The 21,008-nt window shown below is 49.6% G+C and overlaps 7 protein-coding genes across 7 annotated transcripts; 3 read left to right on the top strand and 4 right to left on the bottom strand.

The window, feature by feature from the left end:
• Positions 1 to 351: 351 nt before the first annotated feature.
• On the bottom strand, positions 352 to 924 carry BKA78DRAFT_297730 (uncharacterized protein; the record flags this gene model as incomplete). The annotated part of the gene is made up of 1 exon (XM_066886809.1): positions 352 to 924. The coding sequence occupies one exon, from the start codon at positions 922 to 924 to the stop codon at positions 352 to 354; it is 573 nt and encodes a 190-aa protein (XP_066741931.1).
• A 1,352-nt stretch (positions 925 to 2,276) lies between these two features.
• BKA78DRAFT_254309 (uncharacterized protein) lies at positions 2,277 to 3,201 on the bottom strand (the record flags this gene model as incomplete). The annotated part of the gene is made up of 3 exons (XM_066884892.1): positions 2,277 to 2,360; positions 2,413 to 2,501; positions 2,553 to 3,201. The coding sequence occupies 3 exons, from the start codon at positions 3,199 to 3,201 to the stop codon at positions 2,277 to 2,279; spliced, it is 822 nt and encodes a 273-aa protein (XP_066741932.1).
• A 480-nt stretch (positions 3,202 to 3,681) lies between these two features.
• BKA78DRAFT_373676 (D-xylulose reductase A) lies at positions 3,682 to 4,984 on the top strand (the record flags this gene model as incomplete). Its single annotated transcript, XM_066892773.1, has 4 exons — positions 3,682 to 3,708; positions 3,758 to 3,880; positions 3,976 to 4,698; positions 4,748 to 4,984. The coding sequence occupies 4 exons, from the start codon at positions 3,682 to 3,684 to the stop codon at positions 4,982 to 4,984; spliced, it is 1,110 nt and encodes a 369-aa protein (XP_066741933.1).
• Positions 4,985 to 5,929: 945 nt separating this feature from the next.
• Positions 5,930 to 7,730, top strand: BKA78DRAFT_337837 (general substrate transporter; the record flags this gene model as incomplete). The annotated part of the gene is made up of 4 exons (XM_066890254.1): positions 5,930 to 6,074; positions 6,125 to 6,960; positions 7,019 to 7,245; positions 7,323 to 7,730. 4 exons carry the CDS (start codon positions 5,930 to 5,932, stop codon positions 7,645 to 7,647), a joined length of 1,533 nt encoding a protein of 510 aa, XP_066741934.1. The 3' UTR covers positions 7,648 to 7,730.
• A 4,455-nt stretch (positions 7,731 to 12,185) lies between these two features.
• Positions 12,186 to 16,631, bottom strand: BKA78DRAFT_270532 (Sfi1 spindle body protein-domain-containing protein). The gene is made up of 2 exons (XM_066885512.1): positions 16,570 to 16,631; positions 12,186 to 16,496 (listed from the first exon to the last, which is right to left on the bottom strand). The coding sequence occupies exons 1-2, from the start codon at positions 16,613 to 16,615 to the stop codon at positions 12,679 to 12,681; spliced, it is 3,864 nt and encodes a 1,287-aa protein (XP_066741935.1). The 5' UTR covers positions 16,616 to 16,631; the 3' UTR covers positions 12,186 to 12,678.
• Positions 16,632 to 16,980: 349 nt separating this feature from the next.
• BKA78DRAFT_175835 (uncharacterized protein) lies at positions 16,981 to 17,382 on the top strand. Its single transcript, XM_066883324.1, has 3 exons — positions 16,981 to 17,094; positions 17,147 to 17,242; positions 17,292 to 17,382. Exons 1-3 carry the CDS (start codon positions 17,032 to 17,034, stop codon positions 17,310 to 17,312), a joined length of 180 nt encoding a protein of 59 aa, XP_066741936.1. The 5' UTR covers positions 16,981 to 17,031; the 3' UTR covers positions 17,313 to 17,382.
• BKA78DRAFT_270534 (tRNA synthetases class I-domain-containing protein) lies at positions 16,981 to 20,966 on the bottom strand. The gene is made up of 3 exons (XM_066885513.1): positions 20,325 to 20,966; positions 17,292 to 20,263; positions 16,981 to 17,242 (listed from the first exon to the last, which is right to left on the bottom strand). The coding sequence occupies exons 1-2, from the start codon at positions 20,751 to 20,753 to the stop codon at positions 17,453 to 17,455; spliced, it is 3,240 nt and encodes a 1,079-aa protein (XP_066741937.1). The 5' UTR covers positions 20,754 to 20,966; the 3' UTR covers positions 16,981 to 17,242; positions 17,292 to 17,452.
• Between the last annotated feature and the right edge of the window lie 42 nt (positions 20,967 to 21,008).

Below are 21,008 nucleotides of genomic sequence, written 5' to 3' on the forward strand. Positions count from 1 at the left end.
AATGTAAAGGGGAAAAGTCACATTCTTAATCCTAACCTACAGGCCACATCCGACAGTCCATTTTCCTTGGGGATGGGGAGTGCAAAAGGGAAAATCTAACAAGCAGATGCACCAGGATACAACGAAACCTGAATGCTGCGCTACTAATACCGAACCAATATCTGATGTGGAAACAAAGGAGGTAGATGGGGGCTAGCACTACGCGCATACTATGCAGTCTGATACAGATCTACCGCGCTGAAAACCTGATACTCTCTGTCAACTGTTGATGCAAAGGGGGAAAACTCACCTACGACTGCCATGGACTCTGGTGATCACACTACTGGTCCACGGCACTTGACTGCTCCCAGCTTACTCGATTTCCATGTCGAAGATTGCAAGCTCCTCATCCGAGACGTCAGAAAGGTCGCCGTAGAAAGCAGCAACGTCATCAACGTTCTTGAGCTCGGCGCGGAAGGCCTTCGAGAGGTCCGTCTCGCGCTTGCTGGAGGCGCCTCGCTCAAGAGAACGAGACTTGGAGGAGTCAATGCCTTTGATACGCTGGGCGGCGCGAGTAGCAGACCGACCACGCTCTTCCTCCTCAAGTGGCTCAGAGGCCTCGCCGTTGGCAGCTTTCTCAGCAGCTGCACGCTCCGCCGCCTTGCGCGCACGGTAGCGTTCCTTTGACTGGCGAGTGCGCTCCTTGGCAAGCGCCTGCTTCTCTGCCTTGATGCCCGCCTTCTTCTTAGCTTCGGCCTCCTTCTCAGCAATGTGAGCAAGAACAGCACCCCTAACATAAGGGTTGGCTGGGGAATCGGACGGGGGACCCATGGTGTTGAGAACATTGTAGTTGAGTACACTCCACTCGCGGCCCGGAAGGAAACCGCGAGGACGGGGAGTCCTGGATCGCTGACGGCGAACGTTGTTGGCTGCGTTATTCTCCATGGTTCTTGTCGAAATGAAGAAGGACTTTTGCTCCATCAAAGTATATAGGGGGTACTTGCGAATTTAAAGCAATTCGTGGGCCCCAATCCAGCATTGTTTCTGAGGGATTGTTTATATACGGCCATCTTTGTAAAAAGGACAATGCCTGATTGTCTTCTCGGTCTGGAGTTTGTGCAACATCTCCGCAAAGGCATGGGATGGAGCCATGGAAGCTTCTTGACCTAGCAGAATTGTTTTCCGTGACTTTGATAGACAAGTCCCATCGAAGGCGCAACGGGAACTTGTACTACGCATTGTTAGTGCACCGATGCGACGATGGAGGTGCACCGAGAACTTTTACCACTCAAATGAAATTTTGGTGCACAAAGAGACAAGATTGGCGAGTCTTGCATTCCCAGACCGACTGGCTGAAAACATTATAATCGCATGAAAGTGCTGCGTTCAAGACGAGGATTTTGATGGTAGTACTTCAAGCCAGTGGCAGACGAAGCTGACTTGCGGCTGGTCTGTAACATGTGCAGCAGTAAAACGGTAGAAGCACGCTGAATTGCATGTTTGCCTGACTTCGGAGGTTGCGTGCTCCAACGGAACGTGCCAGAAGTGCAAGTGAATTTTCGGCGCTTAAGGACTGCGCGAGCGCTACTCCGACGTTGGAATCCACTGTATATATATGTTGTCTGCTTGATAGAGCAGACGGCTGTGAAGTAGCTTGTTTCTTGATTTCTAATGGATCAAGAGTTGGGTGAATCAGATTTGATTGATTGAGAAGGCATTGTAGACGCATATATGCGTAGGACTAGGACAAAGCATCTGCCGTATGGGCTGGAATCCATGAGAAGAAAATCGGCGAGACAGTCAGCAGAGCGCGCAAACAGGGGAATACTTCCACTTCTTTCAATCCTCTTTCAAGTGTTTACCGTGTTGAAGTTGAACGAGTCGACCGAATCATCGAGGACTCGGAAGCTTGCTATGGAAACAAAACCATCGTGATGCCTTGTCGATGACGATTCAAATCCAATAGGCTACGGTTAGTGGGTGAAATATGCGATAATATTCGAATTCCAACACTGAAGAAATTGTCGATGGCCTGATTTTTCAACTTTTCTTGCTCTTGTGGTGTGTGAAATATACAGGTCACTGTATTAAGAAGGCATCCCCAGTTTGGGTAAAGTCGCCCTGGTCTGCATGCTCATCGACACGCTTCGATGTGCCTCTTAGATTATTCGTCCATCATTAGCAAAAGCATTGCGGAAACAATCAGAGGACCGAGAAACAAATATTCCAACGACGACAATTGCATGCTGTAATTTCTGTATGTGCAAGGATATATTCAAATTTGGAAACGGAGAGCATTAAGGGAGGGTGTATCCGCCGTCGATGACCAAGTTGGCGCCCGTCATGTAGGTACTGGCGTTGCTAGCCAGGAAAACATACGCCTGGCGAAAAGTATTAGAGCAGGATTCCTGGTGGGGGAAGACCACTACTTACGCCCTTGAGCTCGTTGGGATCGCAGAGTCGCCGGCCAGGGATCATGTCGAACCATTGCTTGCGCCATTCTTCGGGGTGGACGGTGAGCACTAGGACAGGTCAGCTTTCAGTGATTTCTTTCGAAATGAACGAAGACGTACTGTCTGTGTCAATGAAGCCGGGGCTAACGGTGTTGACGCGAGCAAAGTCAACCCACTCGACGCTCAAGCTCTTGCACAAGTGAACGACAGCCGCCTTGCTCGCGTTGTACGCAGCCTGCTTCTGTGGAATATTGACCAAAAGGGCCGACACGCTTCCGGTAAAAATGATGCTGCCGCTACCGCCCTCGAGCGTCCCAGCCGCCTTTGCCTTTTTAAAGATGTTGGCAGCCGCCTGCGCGGTCCACATGGCACCATCGAGGTTGACGCCCATCATCTTGGACCAAGACTCCTCGCTCTCCTCTTCGGCTGGCTGGTGCGCCGCAATGCCCGCATTGGCGACGACAATGTCCAGCCGCCCAAAGTCCTTGGCGACTTGCTCCAGCGTTGCCGTGATGGTGGCCCGCTCCTGCACCGAAGACTTGTACGCCTTGGTTTGGACACCAGTCTTCTGTGCCAAATCGGCCGCCACTTCGTCTGCATTTTTGCTCGACGTGTAGATGATGGCGACGTGCGCGCCGGCTTCGGCCAGCGCGGTCGACACAGCGAGCCCAATGCCCCGCACTCCGCCCGTCACGGCGGCGACCTTGCCTTTGAGCGAGAAGTGCGAGAGCACAGGGGAGGCAGCGTTGGGGTGCTCAGCGAGAACCATATTTAGCGATTGAAGAGGGGAATGTGTGATGGAAAGAAGCTAGAGGTGAGGGGAGAGAGCAATGTGACGATGGTGTAGTTGGAGTTGGATTGATTTGGTGGGGGACGACCAAAAAAAGTGGTTGGACAGCGGGGAGATCAGGCAAGTAAACAATGACGACGACAAGAAGGTCCTGACGTGGCTGAAGGCTGGCCGAACCGGTAAACCTGTCGTGAGTGAGGATGGATGGATGCCCCACCTGTCGTTGGAGGTGACGGCGACTGACGATCCCCCGCTTTCGCTTCGCGCCACTTGCCCCGCTGCGCTACCATGCCCCACTTGGCCCAGGAAGGTAATCCGGAACGCACTCACGACTTCAGAAAACTGCTGGGCTGGTGAACGAGGGGCTGTCAGGAATTCTTTTTGTTTTGATCCTCTTCTTCTGCTCATTGACGCCAGTTCCTCTGGTTCTGTATCATCAATTTTGCAATTGACACCACAATGGCTACTCAGACTGTTCAGGGCCCGGTAGGCGACTACACTCCACATCTAGCTCAGATGCTAATGCAATTGACAGAATCCGGCCTTTGTTCTTCGCGCTGTCAAAGATGTCAAGATTGAAGACCGGCCAGTCCCTGAATTCCGCTCTCCCCACGACGTCCTCGTTCACGTAGCGCATACTGGAATCTGCGGCAGTGATGTAAGACTTTCCACCCGGCACGAGCACTATCCACGAAAGAGGACGATATACGACGGACAAAAAACAAAATCCAAACGTCCGCTGACACTCCCCAGGTCCACTACTGGCAGCGCGGCCGCATCGGCGACTTCGTCCTCACCTCGCCCATCATCCTCGGCCACGAATCCAGCGGCGTCGTAGTCAGCACCGGACCGGCAGTCAAGCACCTCAAGCCGGGCGACCGGGTCGCAATCGAGCCTGGAGTGCCCTGCCGACACTGTGACTTCTGCCGCGACGGCGCATACAACCTGTGCGCCGACACCATCTTCGCCGCAACGCCGCCGTGGGACGGCACCCTGCAAAAGTACTATTCGGTCGCCGGCGACTACTGCTACAAGGTGCCCGACCATGTTGATCTGGAAGAGGCTGCCCTAGTCGAGCCTGTCGCCGTTGCTGTGCAGATTATGAAGGTGGCCGGCAACGTTGCAGGCAAGTCGGTCCTCGTTTTTGGATGCGGTCCCATTGGTGTGCTATGCCAGGCGGTGGCCAAAGCATATGGCGCTGCAAAGGTCATCGGTGTTGATTTGTCCCAAGCGCGTATGGATTTTGCAAAGCAGTTTGCTGGTAGTGAGACGTTGGCACCGCCCAAGGTGGAGGCAGAGGGCAAGGAGCCAATCGAGAAGGCGGAGCTGTCCGCGGCCAAGCTGAAAGAGCTCGCAGGCTTGGGAGAGGGAGCCGATGTGGTGTTGGAGTGTACCGGTGCCGAGCCCTGTATCCAGACTGGCGTTTATGCGGCGAAGAAGGGGGCCACTTATGTGCAGGCTGGAATGGGGAAGGAGGTACGTCTTCTCAAATTGGCCTGTCAGTATACTGCTAACTCAAACTCAGAATGTTCTCTTCCCCATTACGACGGCATGCATTCGTGCTCTGAACATCAAGGGTTCCATCCGGTACACCACAGGAGTTTATCCTGCTGCTGTCGATCTCGTAGCGTCCGGCAAGGTAAAGGTGAAGCAGCTTGTCACCAACAGGTTCAAGTTTGAGGAGGCGGAGGAGGCTTTTGAGCTGGTAAAGGCTGCCAAAGAGGGCGTCTTTAAGGTTGTCATTCAAGGTGTTCAGGGGTAGTCAGGGGTAAGGGGTTTGTCCTTTTTGAAGCGAGCGTGTTGTGAATGAAGCGAATTTTCGATCAACATCACAAACGATGATTCCAGCTGATGTCATAAGATCTTGAAATCAGGAGCAGAAATGGGGCCACAGTATGTGGTCCTCGACCGAGCAGTCTCTTCAGCGACAATCACAAGCGACTATGACGTCTCCATAGAACAAAGAGTCCAGAACCGCAGCCATACTATCCTCAACATACGAGGTACGAGGTCAGGAGATCTCGCGCCCGTTATCCTGGCCGACGCACCTGCACGAGAGGTAGCTTTACCGGCAGGACAAGTCTCTGGTTCCTGACAATCACCCAAAGCTTGATTCCAAGCTTCTCCGGCAAACTTGACGCAGCCACTCTCCACCACCCAGCAGGATTCCACGGGCAAGTCAAGCGGTTCGGCAATCATCACCCCGACGCACCGGGATGACTTCGGCCGGGAGCCCCAAAGCAGTAATGCAAACCGCCGCGGGTGTGTGCCACGGCCTTGAAACCTCCTGGGGTTGTGCACCGGGCCGGGAATACCGCACTGAGCAAACGATCGCGTCCCATGGGGTAAGGGAGCGCCATTACCCCAGTCCCGCCGTTAGCGGAATCTGGGGTCGCCGTATTCGGACGGCCCGCGTTATGTTTGCTCCACACGGGGGGCTGTCCTTGGCATGATGGCATGATCAGCTCGCCAGTCGGCTTGCAGGATAGACGCTGGGCCTTGGAAAGTACCTGAAGGTGCCATGGTCACGCCGGTGCTGCGGTTTTGGGGATCCTGGTTGCTGTTGTGGTGGAATGACGATTCGGAGGGGTAGCTGGCGGCGTGGACGGTGGCTTATATCTCCGATGGTTCCCTTGGGGGAGGACGAGGTGCTGGACTCTGGAGCATTGCATTTTGTACTGATTCTCTGCGTGCTTAGAAACCCATCATGAGGGCTGAAGAGATTGTTGGCGCGACCCTTGCGGAAGTGCTGCCCCAGACGGACAAGTACTGGTTCCAAATACCTCATCTCTTGCAGCTCAACTTGATTCTGCTTGTCCCCCTTCTTTCCTCGGCAGTGGCAGGATACGATGGTATGCTGACTGGTCCTCTTTGAAGATCTCCATCTGACTTTAGTCTCCAGGCTCTTTGATGAACGGTCTTCAATCCCTCCAACAATGGAAAGACTACTTCGGCAACCCTCAGGGGGCACTTCTAGGAACCGTCAACGCCGCGCAATCAATCGGCTCGGTTTTGATCCTGCCTCTCGTCGGTGTCCTATCCGATCGCTTCGGCCGCAAGTCAGTCCTAATTAGTGGTCTGATTGGCGTCATCATCGCCACCATCATCCAAGCAACGAGCACGACACTGGCACAATTCATCGTCTCGCGCCTCGTAGTGGGAGCCGCAGGCATGCTCGCCGTCCAGCCTGCACCGCTGCTCATCGCCGAGCTCGCATACCCGACGCATCGGGGCAAATACACCAGTGCCTTCTGGACCATGTACTACCTGGGAGCAATACTGGCGAGCTGGACAACGTTTGGCACCGAAGAGTTCAGCAACAACTGGAGCTGGCGGATCCCGACCATCATGCAAGCAGGGTATCCGTGCTTGCAGCTGGTGTTCGTCTGGTGGCTGCCAGAATCACCTCGCTGGCTGATTGCCAAGGAGAAGACCGAGGAGGCGCGGCACTTGCTGACCAGATTCCACGCCGGCGGCGACATTCACAGCCCGCTCGTCGAAACCGAGGTGTCGGAGATTGTCAACACCATCCGGCTGGAGCAGGCGTCCAGCGCGACGGGATGGGGCACGCTGGTGGCCACCGCCGGCAACAGGAAGAGGCTGCTCATTGCCGTTTGCCTGGGTTGCTTTGCGCAGTGGAACGGCATTGGCGTTGTCAGCTACTACTTGACGCTCGTGCTGGATACCATTGGAATTACCGATTCGTTTGACCAGACCCTCATCAATGGGCTGCTGCAGGTAAGTCATGTCCCGCTCAATGCCCTCGGCCATCATTTGCCAACACTGACGCGCGCAGATTTTCAACTTCGCCGCCGCCCTTTCTGCCGCCTTCCTCGTCGACCGTCTCGGTCGTCGCCCGCTGTTCATCTGGTCGGGCATCGGCATGCTCATTTCGTACGTCGTGTGGACGGCGTGCAGCGCGGTGAATGTTGAGACGGGCAACAAGCCGGCCGGCATCGTCGTCGTCGTCTGCCTCTTCATCTTCTACTTCCACTACGACATTGCGTACACGCCCCTGTTGATGTGAGTAGCCGTCCCCTTCCCCAGCAAATCTTGGCGGCCCGCAAGGAACCCCACCCGCTGACTCCTCTCGTCTCCAGGTCCTACCCAACCGAGCTGTTCCCCTACAGCCTGCGGTCCAAGGGCATCACGTGCGAGCTGCTGAGCATCTACGGCTCGCTCATCATCGTGGCCTTTGTCAACCCCATCGGCATGGACAACATTGGCTGGCGCTACTACATCGTCTACTGCTGCCTGCTCGCCGTCTTCCTGGCCGTCACCTTCGCCCTGTTTCCCGAGACCAAGGGCCACAGTCTGGAGGAAATTGCCGAGCTGTTCGATGGTCCTGGCGTCGTGCCTGATGTCAAAAAGGTCGAGCAGGCCAAGGCGGATGTTCAAGCTGAGCACATTGAGGTTGCGGCCTGAGTATCATTTGTTTTTGGGACACATACAAAATCCACCTATTCAAAGGTGCCTGGTTATAAAATCCACCCATTAAAAAAAAAAAATCCACCTATTGTTAGCAAGTTAGTTATCTAGAGTGTAGTTATTCTAAGATAATAAAATTTTTTACCTTATCTAGTAATTGTTATAATCTTACTCTATACCTTATTTTTAGTATTTTTAACTGCTACCTTATCTACTATATTATCTATAACCTAAACTATACTCCCTCCTATAGGTAAGAGCTACTCTACCTTAAAAGAGGGAAGAGATATAGCTCTTATTACTATTACTTCTACCTCTTAATCTTGGCTCCCTATTAATAACAATAACTTAGAAAGATTTAGTACTTACTATAAGCTTAGGTGAGATAATTGCAACTTCTACTTCTATATCTATATCTACTAAGATTGTCTTTTCTATATTATTACTATAGATAAGTATACCTGCCACCTAGGAACCTATAAAAACTTAAAGTAGGTCTATTCTACTATATATCTTAAGAGCTTGCTTAAGAAATATATTATTAATAATCTAAAGGTTAGGGTTAAGAACCTCTATTTAATTTACTAAGTTAATACCTCTTACTATACCCTAAAATACTAAGATAGGCGCGTCTTGCGCGACCTTATTAATAAGAGCTAAGGTAGGGATAATAGTAACTTTTCTAAGCTTAGCTATCTTTTTAAGGAAATTAAAAAGCCTATAAACTATACTACTATAGACTTTCCTAATGTAATTATATTGTTTAAGACTAGTATAGATAAGGTTAGGTATTAATTTAAGTATATTCTTCAACCTCCTCTCTTTAGTCTACTACTAATAAATAGTAGATACTATTTTATTATACCTATAGCATGTATAATTTTAGCTTTAACCTATATACTAATCCTTCTCTTTAACTCTACCTTTTTAACTGCTTAGTATAGGATGTGTCTCTTTATTATTATAACTAAGAACTATAATAATAAGATACTACCTCTTACATAGGGTCTACCCTATAGAGGATAATATATCCTAGTATTATTTCTACTATAAGCTTTGTTTAGCTATGTAGCTAAGTAATTAGTCTAAAGGGTATCTTCTTAATTAGGTATTAGGCTAGCCTCTAAAGCTTATAGTAGTTAGTAATTATAACTTAGGGCTCCTTAAGGGTATTAAGAAGTTTATTATACTAGATAACTACCTCTTTATCTTCCACTTCTACTGTATCAACCACCTAGTAGAGAATATCTATAAGAAGTATAGTTCTAAATATAACAAGCTTACCTAGCGCGCTATATATGCTAAAAAGTAGTTAAACTTTAAGTATATCCTTAGAGAGATTTAATATATTAAGCCTATATATGCTAGATATCTCCTTGTAATTAATCCTTAATAATAGGCTTTTAGTTACTAGCCTAAGGGATACATGCGGCACAGCTAAATAATTAATAACTTTATTAAAGTAGTTAACTCTAGGCTCTAGAATGCGCAAGATAATCTCCTATTCTAATACCTAGTTAATATCTACTACTATATCTAGACTAAGGTCTATAAGCATAGTATTTCTAAACACCTAGAGGTATAAGATAGCTTATAGGAAATAATAAAATTTATAGATAAGTAGTATAAGGACCTTATATATAGGTTAAGTATTAAGTAGATTATTTATCTAAGTAGAATAAATAAAGATAGAACCTATACTAGTACTATTTGCTACCCTAATATGCATAAGGTCTTTATTATTAAGGTCTATAATAATAGCTTAGGAGACTACTCTTATAAATAGTAGAAAGATTATAAGTTTCTATATAAGCATGTATACACCCTCTATAAAGCTATAGATAGGGTATATAAGCTAGAACTAGGAGACCTTTACTACCTACTAATCTACTACTAGGGCTATAATATTAAGTAGCTTACTCTAATTTAGATTAAGAACCTTAGAGATCTCCTATTACTCCCCCTAATCTTAAGAGTAAAGCTAGGATAACTAAAGAAGAAGAGAAAAGAGTAGAAGTAGTATCTACCTAAGTATTAGTACTATTATAGTAATTATAGGTAGCTAGGGTATAAGAGAAACTACTATAGGAGGCTACTAATACTATTTATATAAAGAGAAAGCAATACTACTCTATTTATAGAGGAAGAGGAATAATAATAGGATAAGCTTAAATATAAGTAGCCTAAAGAGGATATACCTAAAGAGGATAAGTAGGAGTAGCTTTTAGAAAATAGCATATTTAATAGCTTCTTAGATAGAGAGGATTAGAGTAATAGTAGTAGTAAAGGTAGTAGATTAGGTATATATTACTAGGTACCTCTTTACCTACTAAGTATAAGTAGCAAGCGCGAAACACCTTAACTACTACTATACTAGTAACCTTACTAGAGGGCTAGTAATAAACCCAGGGCACTATACTAATAACCTTACTAGAGGGCTAGTAACAAGCCTAGAGTATCTAATTACTAAAGTATAAGTAGCAACTCTAGCTTATCTTACTAGAGTACTAGTAATAAGCACATCACACCTTACTATATAATATATAGCTAGACTAGCACAACTTATTAGGTAACCTAAAGCTCTTTATAATAGAATAATAGTACTATACTACTTAATACTAGGAGTAGTAATAAGAATAGCAGCAATAAGAATAGTAGTAATAAGAGTAATAGTAATAAGAGCAACAGTAATAAGAGCAACAGCAATAAGAATAGTAGTAATAAGAGCGATAGCAGTAAGCTATACACCTTTCTTAATATTAATAAGGAGTTTAGAATTAGGTATAACTATAATATAAATAGCTACTATATAGGCTCCTTACTAGAAGTAATACCTCTACTAGAGATATCCTCTCTCTTATTAATTACAACACCCTCTACCCTAAGTAATATAGAATAACTAGAGTAACAAAGTCTATTAGTATCCTATTAGCCTAAGTAAGTACATACCTAGGTAGACTATAATATATAAAGATAATTTAAGAGGTAGTTTCAAGGGCCTATAGAGTAATAGGTAGATTCTATCTAATAGGTAGATTTTATTCTAATAGGTGGATTTTATTTCCCTAGCTTATAAACGCGCAGGATAGTAGGCAGCTAATTAGTAAAAGAACTACTATTAATATAGGATTATTACTAGAGCTATATTAACTAGTAGTAAGGCTGTAGCCTAAGTAGGTAAAAGTAATTATAGTAAGATATCTTAGGATATATACTTACCCCTCTCCCTCTTTAATTAACTATCTCTAATAATATACCTAACTAGAAGTAAAATAGAGTGGTGCTACTACCTAAATACCTATAATTTAGGGGGCTACTTAATAAGATCCCTCTTTAATTAACTATCTCTAATAATATACCTAACTAGAAGTAAAATAGAGTGGTGCTACTACCTAAATACCTATAATTTAGGGGGCTACTTAATAAGATCCCTCCTAGTACTACTCCTCTAAGTAAATAGGTAGTCTTTAAGTACTATATCTATATAGCACTCTATTAATAATATAATAAGATACTAGAAGGCTAGAAGTAATAGTACTAGGAATACTTTATAAGATAGGGGCTAAATACTATACCTAAGAACCTAGAGCCTAGCTCTATCAAGTTTATCTAGTAAGTAGATACCTATTCTCTCTAATTACTACTAATAATATTAGGGTAAAGTTCTAGAGATATAGTAAAGAATATATCCCTAAGTACTATACCTACTATACTATTAATAATCCTATACTAGCTCTTAATAAAATTAACCTTATAGATATTAAGAGGCTCCCCTGCGGCTATAGATATAATAATATATTTTTTAAATAATAGGAAATATACTATAAGCTATAGTATAGGGAGCTAGTAGGCTACCCCTATAAATTAATAATAGGTAAAGGCTATTATAGAGAATAGATTAGCCTACTTATAGTAATATTAATCTAGCCCCCTAGTAAATCTATGCTCCTATATAAGTTTACTAAGCCTAAGTAGTTTATTACCTAGAGGCCTATTTATAGGGAGGTAGAGCTAGAGGATAAGATAGAGCTAGAGAATAAGATAGAGCTAGAGGATAAGATAGAGCTAGAGGATAAGAAGGTAGAGCTATAGGATTAATATTACTATAGGTAATTCTATATATATATTTTTAGAGGGTATCACTACTAGTAATTCTCTACTAAAATTTTACTAGGTCTATTACTACTAGCGATTCCTATATAAAGTAAGGATTTTAGTAGGAGTAGTAGCAAAATAGGTAGGTAAAGTACTTAGTTAATTCCTAATATCTAAGGTAAAACTTAATACTAAGGATTAGGGCAATAATATATAGGTGTATAGTATATTACTCACTTAACACTATAGGATTACCTAATTTGGACATAGAGCAGATATAGGATTATATAATCACAGCCAAAAAAACCATAGATACGCTCAATTGGGATTAATACTACAGATAGGTGGATTTTTTTTAGATAGGTGGATTTTGAATGGGGCACCTCAAAATGGGTGGATTTTGTAAATAACCGTTTGTTTTTTGGGTTGGTGTTTTTTTTCCTTGGTCTGGTTCGAATGGTGTTTGGTCAATGTGTTTCCCGAGATACTCCTCAATGTTGTCCTTTAGTTTCCGTGAGAAAAAGGGATCTTGCGATGCCTGGAATTCTCCGCCTGGCGGAAGCTCTGTAGTGAGTACACACTTCCGCATTGACAGCGTACGTACCTGCGTGGGCCATGGGATTACAACTAAACTGCTCTGCCGTTACATGGATACAAATCAAAGTCAATCCATCGGGGCTGCTATGCCCATGACACAGAGAGAACTAAATTTTCCTCCTTCCTACATAAAAGGCAAAGAACGACACAACGACCGGGTATCTCGAAAAGACAAAGTCCAAACACGAAGAAGCCACCACATGACCGCACACCCAAAAGCGACAAAAGCCCCGTACCCAAAATGCGTCCGACCCAATCCCCCTTTCTCGACCGTCAAGACGGAAAGTCAATCAAACATCCCTAAATGCCTCTTCTCCCCGCCCTGTCACTCCCCCATTACCCATCACCAGCAGCAGCAGGAGAAGCATTCTCATCCTCCGCAATATCCTCGAAACCCCACCCGCTCATCCCGCCACCATTCCCACCCGCAGCACCACCGCCAAACCTTCTCCTGCCGACGACACCGCGACCCGGTCCACCAGCAGCAGGATACCCGCCTTGAGTCAGCTTGCGCGCAAACGGCGTGATTGCCGTCTTGAGCCGCGCGCCTGAGACCGAAGCTGAGGGTGGAAGCCCACCTGCCGGCGTCGCGCCAAAGGCTGGTCGTCCAGGCTGCGGCGCGGTGCCTGGCGCCACAGGTGGAGGTCCGGTACCGGCGCTGGCGTGGGTGGGAAACAGAGTCGTCGAGCGCGCAAACGGATGCATGAGCGGGGGCGCGGCGGCAGGGGTCGTGGAGCCGGTGTGTGATTGCGCCGGCCCGACGCCTGGCAGAACAAACGTGCGCGATGAGGAGGAGAAGGCGGTGGGGGCAGTAATGGTCGCTGTGTTCGCGGCCGTGTTGTTGCTAGCTGTGTTTGTGTTCGTATTTGTGTTTGTCGGGACGGTCGACGAGAGGGCCACCATGCGGCGAGCGCGGATGGTGCTGCGCTTGGAGGGCGTACGGAGGTAGCCTGGAAGGGGTGCTGGGGTCGACGTAAGGATACCAGCATCTGGAGCGCCGCCGGGATTCATCGTCAGGGCAAAGGGGTTTGGCGGTTCGGGTTCGCGGTCGGCAGGGGGTTGTCGGGCGACAGTTCTAGTTGGGGATGAAGTTCGCGAGAAGACTTGTTGAGAGGCGGCGAGCGTAGGTGCCGCGTTGAAGTTGAGATTGAGTTTGACATCGCCAAGGTCCAGGGCCGAAGGGTCAAAGGCGGTCCAGTCGTCGTTGCGACCGTCATTGTTGTTGTACTCGTCGTCTGGTGCTGTTGACTCGTCCGTTGTGCGGCGGTGCAAGACTTCTCTCTCATCGGCGACCGACTCTACCAATGGCAGCCCTCGAGCTTCTCGGGACTGTCTAGCCCGCTCTGCCCAGTGCCTGATCATGCTCTTGATGTGCCTCTCGAAATTTCTCTCCGCCAACGCTTGACCTGACCTTTGTTGCGTTCTTATCTGGAACAGGCGCCAGTTCAGCTTCTTCAAGCATTCAATCGCCTCTGCCGCAACATGGGCATCCAAGAAGGCTACAGCCCTTTCTCGATCGTTGCCCACCTTCTGCAAGTTGACGACGAGAGCACCATAGGCACTAGACAGCAGCTTCGTGCGCCTGGTTCGTTCTGCTTCCTCTTCCTGCTGCCTGGACACAACGGCTTTTTCACGCCAAAACTCGAGGCAGTGCGTAGCCAGCCTCAGAACCGCATTCTCGCGCATCTCGTGTGCTTGTCTTTGGGCCATCTCGACGTGCGCCGCTTTGGCCCTCCATGTCTCGAACGATCTTCTGGCGATACCAAGCTTCGTTCGCCGCCGGACGGTCGCGTAGGCCTCCCTCTTGCGCATGCGTTGCGATTGATGAGTGCTCTCCCGCCACTTTTTCAGTGCGTGCGTCGTAAGAGTGTAGAATTGAGCATCAGCTCCCCAACCCTCAATTTCCTGGATGCTCTGATGCTTGGTCTGCAGCGCAGCCCAGCATCGAGACGCAACACGCGGTTCGTACATAGCAAGGGCTTGTGTCTCGCGTTGGCGCTGCTCTTGAAGCTTCACGCGGAGGATCCGAAACGCTTTGCGCTTCAAACGCATGTCTTCCGATTCCTTCAAGATTCGCTCCGAGGCGTCAAGGCGGGTCGACTTATCGCTGACCTTGTTTGACCAACTGCGAAATGTTCTCCTTTTCAGCTTGGTATCCTGGAGACGGGAGAGGATGGACCCGCGTGAAGCGAGAGACCACCTGTAAAGTGCTTGAATGATGACGCGATCGTCGATACGTTGACCCAAGGCTTTGCAACGGAGTTGGTCATTCCAAGCAGTGAAGGCATTGCGCAAGACTCGAAGCCGGTCCACCTGCGCAGCTCTGCGAGACTGATCTGTCCGGACGAGCAAGGTAGAAAGAGCTCTCCGGGCAAGGCCAACATCCATCCGCTGGGAGACTTCTCTTTCGACAGGATTCAGCCTTGCTTGCACTCTGATGCTGTTGAGACCAAGCAACAAAAGCCTCCTGTGGCGCAAGGTCTCTGCCGACGGTCCGAGAGACTGAACAGACATGACCTTGTTGGAAAGGAGCTGCAAACTCCTCTTCTTCAAGTGCGCCTCCCTCTTCGCCTGAATCTCGGCCTCCTTCTCCTTGAACTGCAACAAACGGTCGATAAGAGTGGCAAAAGCCTTTCTTTTCAAAGTCATGTCGTACCGCTTTGCTGCCCTGCGATTGGAGAACTCCCAGAAACAGGCACTGTAGGCTTGCTGAATCACATTCTCGGATCGGAAGGCCAGAGCCACATCGTGCTCTTCTTGCAAAGCCACGTACCTCCGACGCCAAATCGCAAAGAACTTTGCCAGGGTGTGTCTTCGCACCTTCAGCTCTTCGACGGCTGTAATCTCGTGCCAAGCGTTGAAATACTTGAATCGCAAAATGTGTCGGCGTGCAACTTGTGTGCGCATCACCTCATCTGCGGCAGAGTTGGCCCAATGCGTAAAAGCTTTAGTCAAGACGAAAAGATTTCGAGCCTTCTCAGCGCGGCGTTCGAGATGTTCAAAGAATCGCTCGGTCTCTTCTTGCTGTTGTTTTGCGCTGTGCTGCAGTTTGAACATTTCGAGCGCCGCCTCCATGAGCTTGCGCTTGTTGAAGCGGTCTGCGGCTTCGTCCATTTGCACGTGAAGGTCATGCTGTTCCATAGCTTTATCTCTCCACGTTTGCAATGCTCTTCGGGTCAAGAAGAGCAATCTTGCGTACTGGAAAGTATCGGCGTCTGCATTCATCTGCGCTGGCGAGGGCCTGTACAGCATCTCCGGCGGTACGTAGTGCGGTGAATCCGGTCTCGGGCCACCAATGGAAGACCTCCGGGTTCTTGGGCTGTCAAAATCATCCAGGTCCTCAAAAGATGAGCTGTGGGGCTGTTGTCTCTGAATCTCCTCGGTCCTGGTGATCCTGATGCTGCCCTGGCTGGACACAGACCTAGGTCTTCTTCTTGTTCTCTGGCGTACTTCCGACGGGTCTCGCGAGCTAAGTCGTCCTCGATAAGGCAGTGCTGAGTGCATTGATCGTCTTGGATTCCTTGAACTCGACCTCACTCTCTCGCGCCATGTGCCGGGATTCGACATCTGACTTGACGATCTGGGCCGCCTGGGCGGTGCGCTGATTCCCTGGTATCCACTGGGCATGAGATCATCTCCGTCTTCTTCCTCCCATGGCCCCAAATCCCTCGTCCTGTCATAGTTGGAATCGTTGAAACTCGCACGCCGCGACCTTGGTGTTGGCAAAGGCTGGTTGTGCGGCGCAACGGCTGCGTCTTCCTCCTCCACCTCTCCTCCCAATTCTCCGAGATCGTACTCATCGAGCCGTCTGGTAACCTCTTCAACGCCCTCGCCTTGCTCGTCGACCTCGAGCTGTATTCCCATGTCCCCAAGCAGTGATGTGAAGCGTCCATACAGCGTCTCCGTGCTTGTCGGGTCTTCATGGCTAAGCGCACTTCCATTTGGATTGTCGTTGTGCGGCCGCGTCGGGAGCTGGGGTTGCTTCTGTGGACTCGCAGCGCGCATGCGCAGCAAGAAGCGGAAGTAGACGCGGTCATGATTGGGGTTGATGCCGCGCTCGGCAAGGACCTTGTCGTATGCGGTGAAGAGAGCCCGGTATGGGGGACCAGGTAGTTTCTCGGCGGTCGTGACGATGGTGTAGAGGATCTCGACATCTGCGACGGAGCGCGGTTAGAATATTCGGAGTCGGCGCGGATTGCAGCATCTGCGAAAGAGAGGCGCGCATACCCTGGTTGGAGAGGTGAGGTAGCTCTTCTGCAATCGAGCCTGGCATTCGAAAAGGGTTGTCGGTTTTGCGCAAGTGGTATGTGTGATTTCGACGCGCTCTTCGGCAGCAGCATTCGGGCGCGCGTGGGTTTGTTCCTATGCGCCAAGGTTGTTGCTCATGAAATAAAAGTCATCACTCCAATGCGCCTGCTCCAGGGTAGCAAAAACTCGGGCCTAAAAAATCAAAAAGGAAGAATTCATCAAGGCGTTGTTCGAGGGTAGCGAGGGGTCGACGATGGGCACATCAACAAAGAGCTGGAGAGCGGCTGTCGGGAGACGCGACTCGGCAGCGGAGCGGGAGTCAAGGAATGGCTGGGGTCGCTAGTGCCTTGGCATGTTTGCAGCGTTTGGCCGCGGCCAACCTTCCCTCTTCCCGTAACGACATTTGCCAACGACTGTCCTCAAATATCAATCATCAAAACCATGCCTGGGAGATTACGACCCATCGAGAAATTTGCAGCAGCTGCAGCGCAGTGTTCAACAGAGGTGAGTTCTTTGTCTGTGTCATCATCGGCTCGGGTCTAAGTAACTCGAACAGAGCGCTGCTTACGGCAGATGCATCTTCGCCGACTACAAGAATGTCCATAAAGACATGTGCCTGAAAGAGTTCTTGAGACTGAAGGATTGCTACCTGGTGAGTTCGATATTCAGGAATGCAGGTCGGAAATGCTCACACTCCTCAGGTTGCGGCCAAAAAGAAATAGATGATCAATGACAATCACGTTCAGGATGACTGGTGCCGCAAGCAATTATTTTGTCTCATGCCATAAGGTGTTTCATTTCAGCGTATATAGATCGCACGATGCTCTCTCTCTTTCCTTTCTTTTTCTTCTTCTCGAAATCTCTACAACTTGACAAGTCTCAGCATGAACGTCGCCTTCTGGACTTCTTGCTCCTCCTCTGTGATGACCGCGTTGTTCGAGTTCTCCGACACCTTACCCTCCACCTCGGTGACCTCGTGCTTATCCAGTGGCCTGCGGAGTGCCTTGACCATCATACTGGTATGGCTCTCGAAAACCTTTTCAATGCCCGTGTTCTCCGGGTCGCTCAGCACGCGGTACTGCATGCCGACATCATCGGTCGGCACAAGGCCAGCCTTCTTGCGCAGGCGTTGGACGCGGTTGATGATTTCGCGGGCAAGACCCTCTTGAGCAAGCTCGGGGTATGACTCGCAGTCGAGGATGATGAGAACATCGTTGTCGGTGTTGACTTCTTGGGTCTTGTTGTCTGCGCTCTCCTTGAGACCACGCTTGACGAGGAGGTCGCCAGCGGTGAGTTGGATACCGTCAACGGTGATGGTGCCTTTGCTGAGGTAGCCCTTGACGTCCTCGGTGGAAAGGCTAGGGAGAGCCTTCTTCACCTTGACCGCGTCCTTCTTGAGCTTCTTGCCCAAGACGGCCCAATCAGCAGAGACGCTGTACTGGACGTTGTACTTGTCCTCATCAGCAGAGAGGATAAGGTCACGCACATTCATCTCCTCGCAGATGTAGCTCTCAAGCGACTTGACGTCGTCGAGGTATTGTTGGTCGGGGTGGATGATGACCAAAGTCTTGAGGGGAGTCTTCAGACCAATGTTCTTGCGCTCGCGCGACACACGGCCCAAGTCAATAACGGCCTGCATGCGGGCGACTCGGCGCTCAACAACTTCGTCAAAAAGCTCTTCACGGACCTCAGGGAAATCGAGGAAGTGGATCGAGCGAGAGTCCTTGGCACGGAGGTTCTCAGGAATGAGAGGGAGGAGACGCTGGTAGATGTTGTCGGTAATAAAAGGAGTAAAGGGAGCGAGGCCACGGATGAGGGTGAAAATGACATCAAACAGAGTGTTGAGGGCGTGCTTGGTGTCCTCGATGCCGGACTCGCCCTTGAGGCGGCGGCGGTTGAGCTTGATGTACCAGTTGGTCGTGTTTTCGATGAGACCAAGTAATCTTGGCACGACAGTGTACAGCCTGTAGCCAGCCATCTCCTGGTTGACAAACTTGAGCAGACTCTGGCAACTGGCCATGATCCAGCGGTCCATGACGTTGGTGTTTGCTTGTTGGATGGAGGGGTCAAACTTGAAGTCGACGTCCGCAACCTTCTTGAGAAGCGCGACTTGCTGCTCGAAGAAGTTGTAGCTGTTCCAGAGAGGCAGAATGACCTTGGAGACAATCTCCCTGACACCAGACTCCTTGAATCTCAGAGGCTCAGCGCGGACGACCGGCGAGTTGATGAGGTACAGACGGAGGGCATCGGAACCGTACTCGTCCATGACCTTGGAGGGATCGGGGTAGTTCTTCAAACGCTTGGACATCTTTTTGCCATCCTCGGCCAGAACAATACCGTTGACGACACAGTTCTTGAAAGGCAGTTTACCAAACAAGTGGACACCGAGAACAGTCATGGTGTAAAACCATCCTCTGGTTTGGTCAAGTCCTTCAGCAATGAAGTCACCAGGGAAGGAAGCCTCAAACTTGTCCCTGTTCTCGAAGGGGTAGTGCTGAGAAGAATAGGGCATGCTTCCAGACTCGAACCAGCAGTCAAAGACCTCTTCGACTCTCCTCAGTTGGCCCTTGCCTTGCTTGCTCGGAATTGTGATGTGATCAATCTTGTGGCGGTGCAAGTCAGTCAATTCACCCTCGTAGCCACTCAATTCCTTCAGCTCCTCGACACTGCCAACACAGACGACTTCCTTGAAGTCTTCGCTAACCCACAGAGGAATGGGGGTTCCCCAGTAGCGGTTCCTGGAAACGGCCCAGTCACGCGCGTTGGAGATCCAGCTCGCAAAGCGCTTCTCCTTGACAAAAGAAGGGACCCAGTGAGATTTTTCAATACCATCGAGCATCTGAGGAATAATCTCGGGGATGCGGACGAACCAAGAAGGCACGGCGCGGTAGATGAGAGGGGTATCGGATCTCCAGCAGAAGGGATAGCTGTGAGTGATCTGGCTGTCCACAACCACACGACCACTGGCCTTGAGAAGCTTGATGATGGCCTTGTCGGCGGCCTTGACGTGCATGCCAGCAAAGTCGCGGACTTCAGGCAGGAAGTTGCCAGATTCATCAACTGGGTTCGGCGCAGGCTTCGTTTCGCTAAAGACGCCGGCTGCGAGACACACGCTGTAATCGTCCTCACCGAACGAGGGAGCGTTGTGGACGATACCGGTACCGCTGTCAGCCGTGACGTAGTCTGCATTCAACAGCTTGAAAGCAGTGTCCTTGAATTCCTCCTTGAAGTAGTCGAAGGGAGGCTCGTACTTCCAGCCGAGCATGTCTGTACCCTTGAGCTTCTCTACAACCTTGTACTTGGCCTTCTTGGGGTCTTTGTAAAGCGTGCGCAAGAGATTCTCGAGCAGAATGTAGTTGCGGCCCGAAGCCTCGTCGTGGATCTTGACGTACTCGAAGTTGGGGTTGGCGGACAGGGCCATGTGAGAGGGAAGTGTCCACGGCGTGGTCGTCCAGGCCAAGAATCCAGTGTTGGGGTCTTCGACGAGTGGGAAGTAAATGACAATGGCCGGGTCCTGCACGTCCTTGTAGTTTTGTTGCGCCTCGAAGTTGCTCAGAGGCGTGTTGAGGGCTGTAGAGTAAGGCATGACCTTGAAGCCGCGGTATACCGCATCTTTCTGGAAGAGTTGCTTGAAGACCCACCACTCCGACTCCATGAATTGAGGGTTCATGGTCTACACAGTATGCGTCAGCCATAGTCACCTTCGCCTGCGCAATGCGCCAAAATAAACAAACCTTGTAGTCATTGTCAAAATCGATCCAGCGGCCCAGCCTGTCGATGGTCTGTCTCCATTCTGCCGCAAATCTCATGACAATGGACCTGCACTCCTCATTGTACTTCTCAAGACCAATCTGCGCAACAGCATCGCGACCACTCATTCCCAGCTTCTTGTCAATCTCGTGCTCAATCGGCACGCCGTGCGTGTCCCAGCCAAACCGCCTCTCGACATATCTTCCCTTCATAGACCAGTACCGGGGGATAATGTCCTTGATGGTCGAGGCGAGCAGATGGCCGTAGTGCGGCAGGCCGGTCGCGAATGGTGGGCCATCGTAAAAGGTGTAAGGCGGCTTGCCCTCAGAGAGCTCAACTTGGCGCTGAAATGCATCGATTTCTTTCCATAACGCGAGGATGCGCTCCTCTTCCTTGGGAAAGGAGACGGACATGGTCGCGGTGTCGAGGCAGACCCGGGTCCTCTGCTCGCCGTAGAATTAGAAAGAATTGAGCGTATGGAGCGGGGTAGGGTATGTGCGTTGAGTGGTGATGCGGGTGGGATGCAAGCTCCAAATTTCGGAGGTGCTTGGGCGGTGAGTCAGACGCCCGCGGAGGATCTCAGGCTGCAAGGCAAAAACTGTCAAAAGAGCAAGACAAGAATCGCTCTTGGCACAACGGGCCTCAATACAAAATCAAGTCAAAGCTAG

This window comes from Phyllosticta capitalensis (genome assembly GCF_038381095.1).
Source record: "Phyllosticta capitalensis strain CBS 128856 chromosome Unknown BKA78scaffold_8, whole genome shotgun sequence".
NCBI lineage: Eukaryota > Fungi > Ascomycota > Dothideomycetes > Botryosphaeriales > Phyllostictaceae > Phyllosticta > Phyllosticta capitalensis.

Bases quoted from the DNA above. Each gene is read 5' to 3' on its own strand.
- BKA78DRAFT_270534 (XM_066885513.1), bottom strand. From the start codon at position 20,753: ATGTCCGTCTCCTTTCCCAAGGAAGAGGAGCGCATCCTCGCGTTATGG. The intron at 20,264-20,324 runs GTTTGTTTATTT...CATACTGTGTAG, and splicing joins ATTTTGACAATGACTACAAG to ACCATGAACCCTCAATTCAT.
- BKA78DRAFT_270532 (XM_066885512.1), bottom strand. From the start codon at position 16,615: ATGCCAGGCTCGATTGCAGAAGAGCTACCTCACCTCTCCAACCAGG. The intron at 16,497-16,569 runs GTATGCGCGCCT...GCTCCGTCGCAG, and splicing joins ACCTCACCTCTCCAACCAGG to ATGTCGAGATCCTCTACACC.
- BKA78DRAFT_175835 (XM_066883324.1), top strand. From the start codon at position 17,032: ATGCCTGGGAGATTACGACCCATCGAGAAATTTGCAGCAGCTGCAGCG. The intron at 17,095-17,146 runs GTGAGTTCTTTG...TAACTCGAACAG, and splicing joins CAGCGCAGTGTTCAACAGAG to AGCGCTGCTTACGGCAGATG. The intron at 17,243-17,291 runs GTGAGTTCGATA...CACACTCCTCAG, and splicing joins GACTGAAGGATTGCTACCTG to GTTGCGGCCAAAAAGAAATA.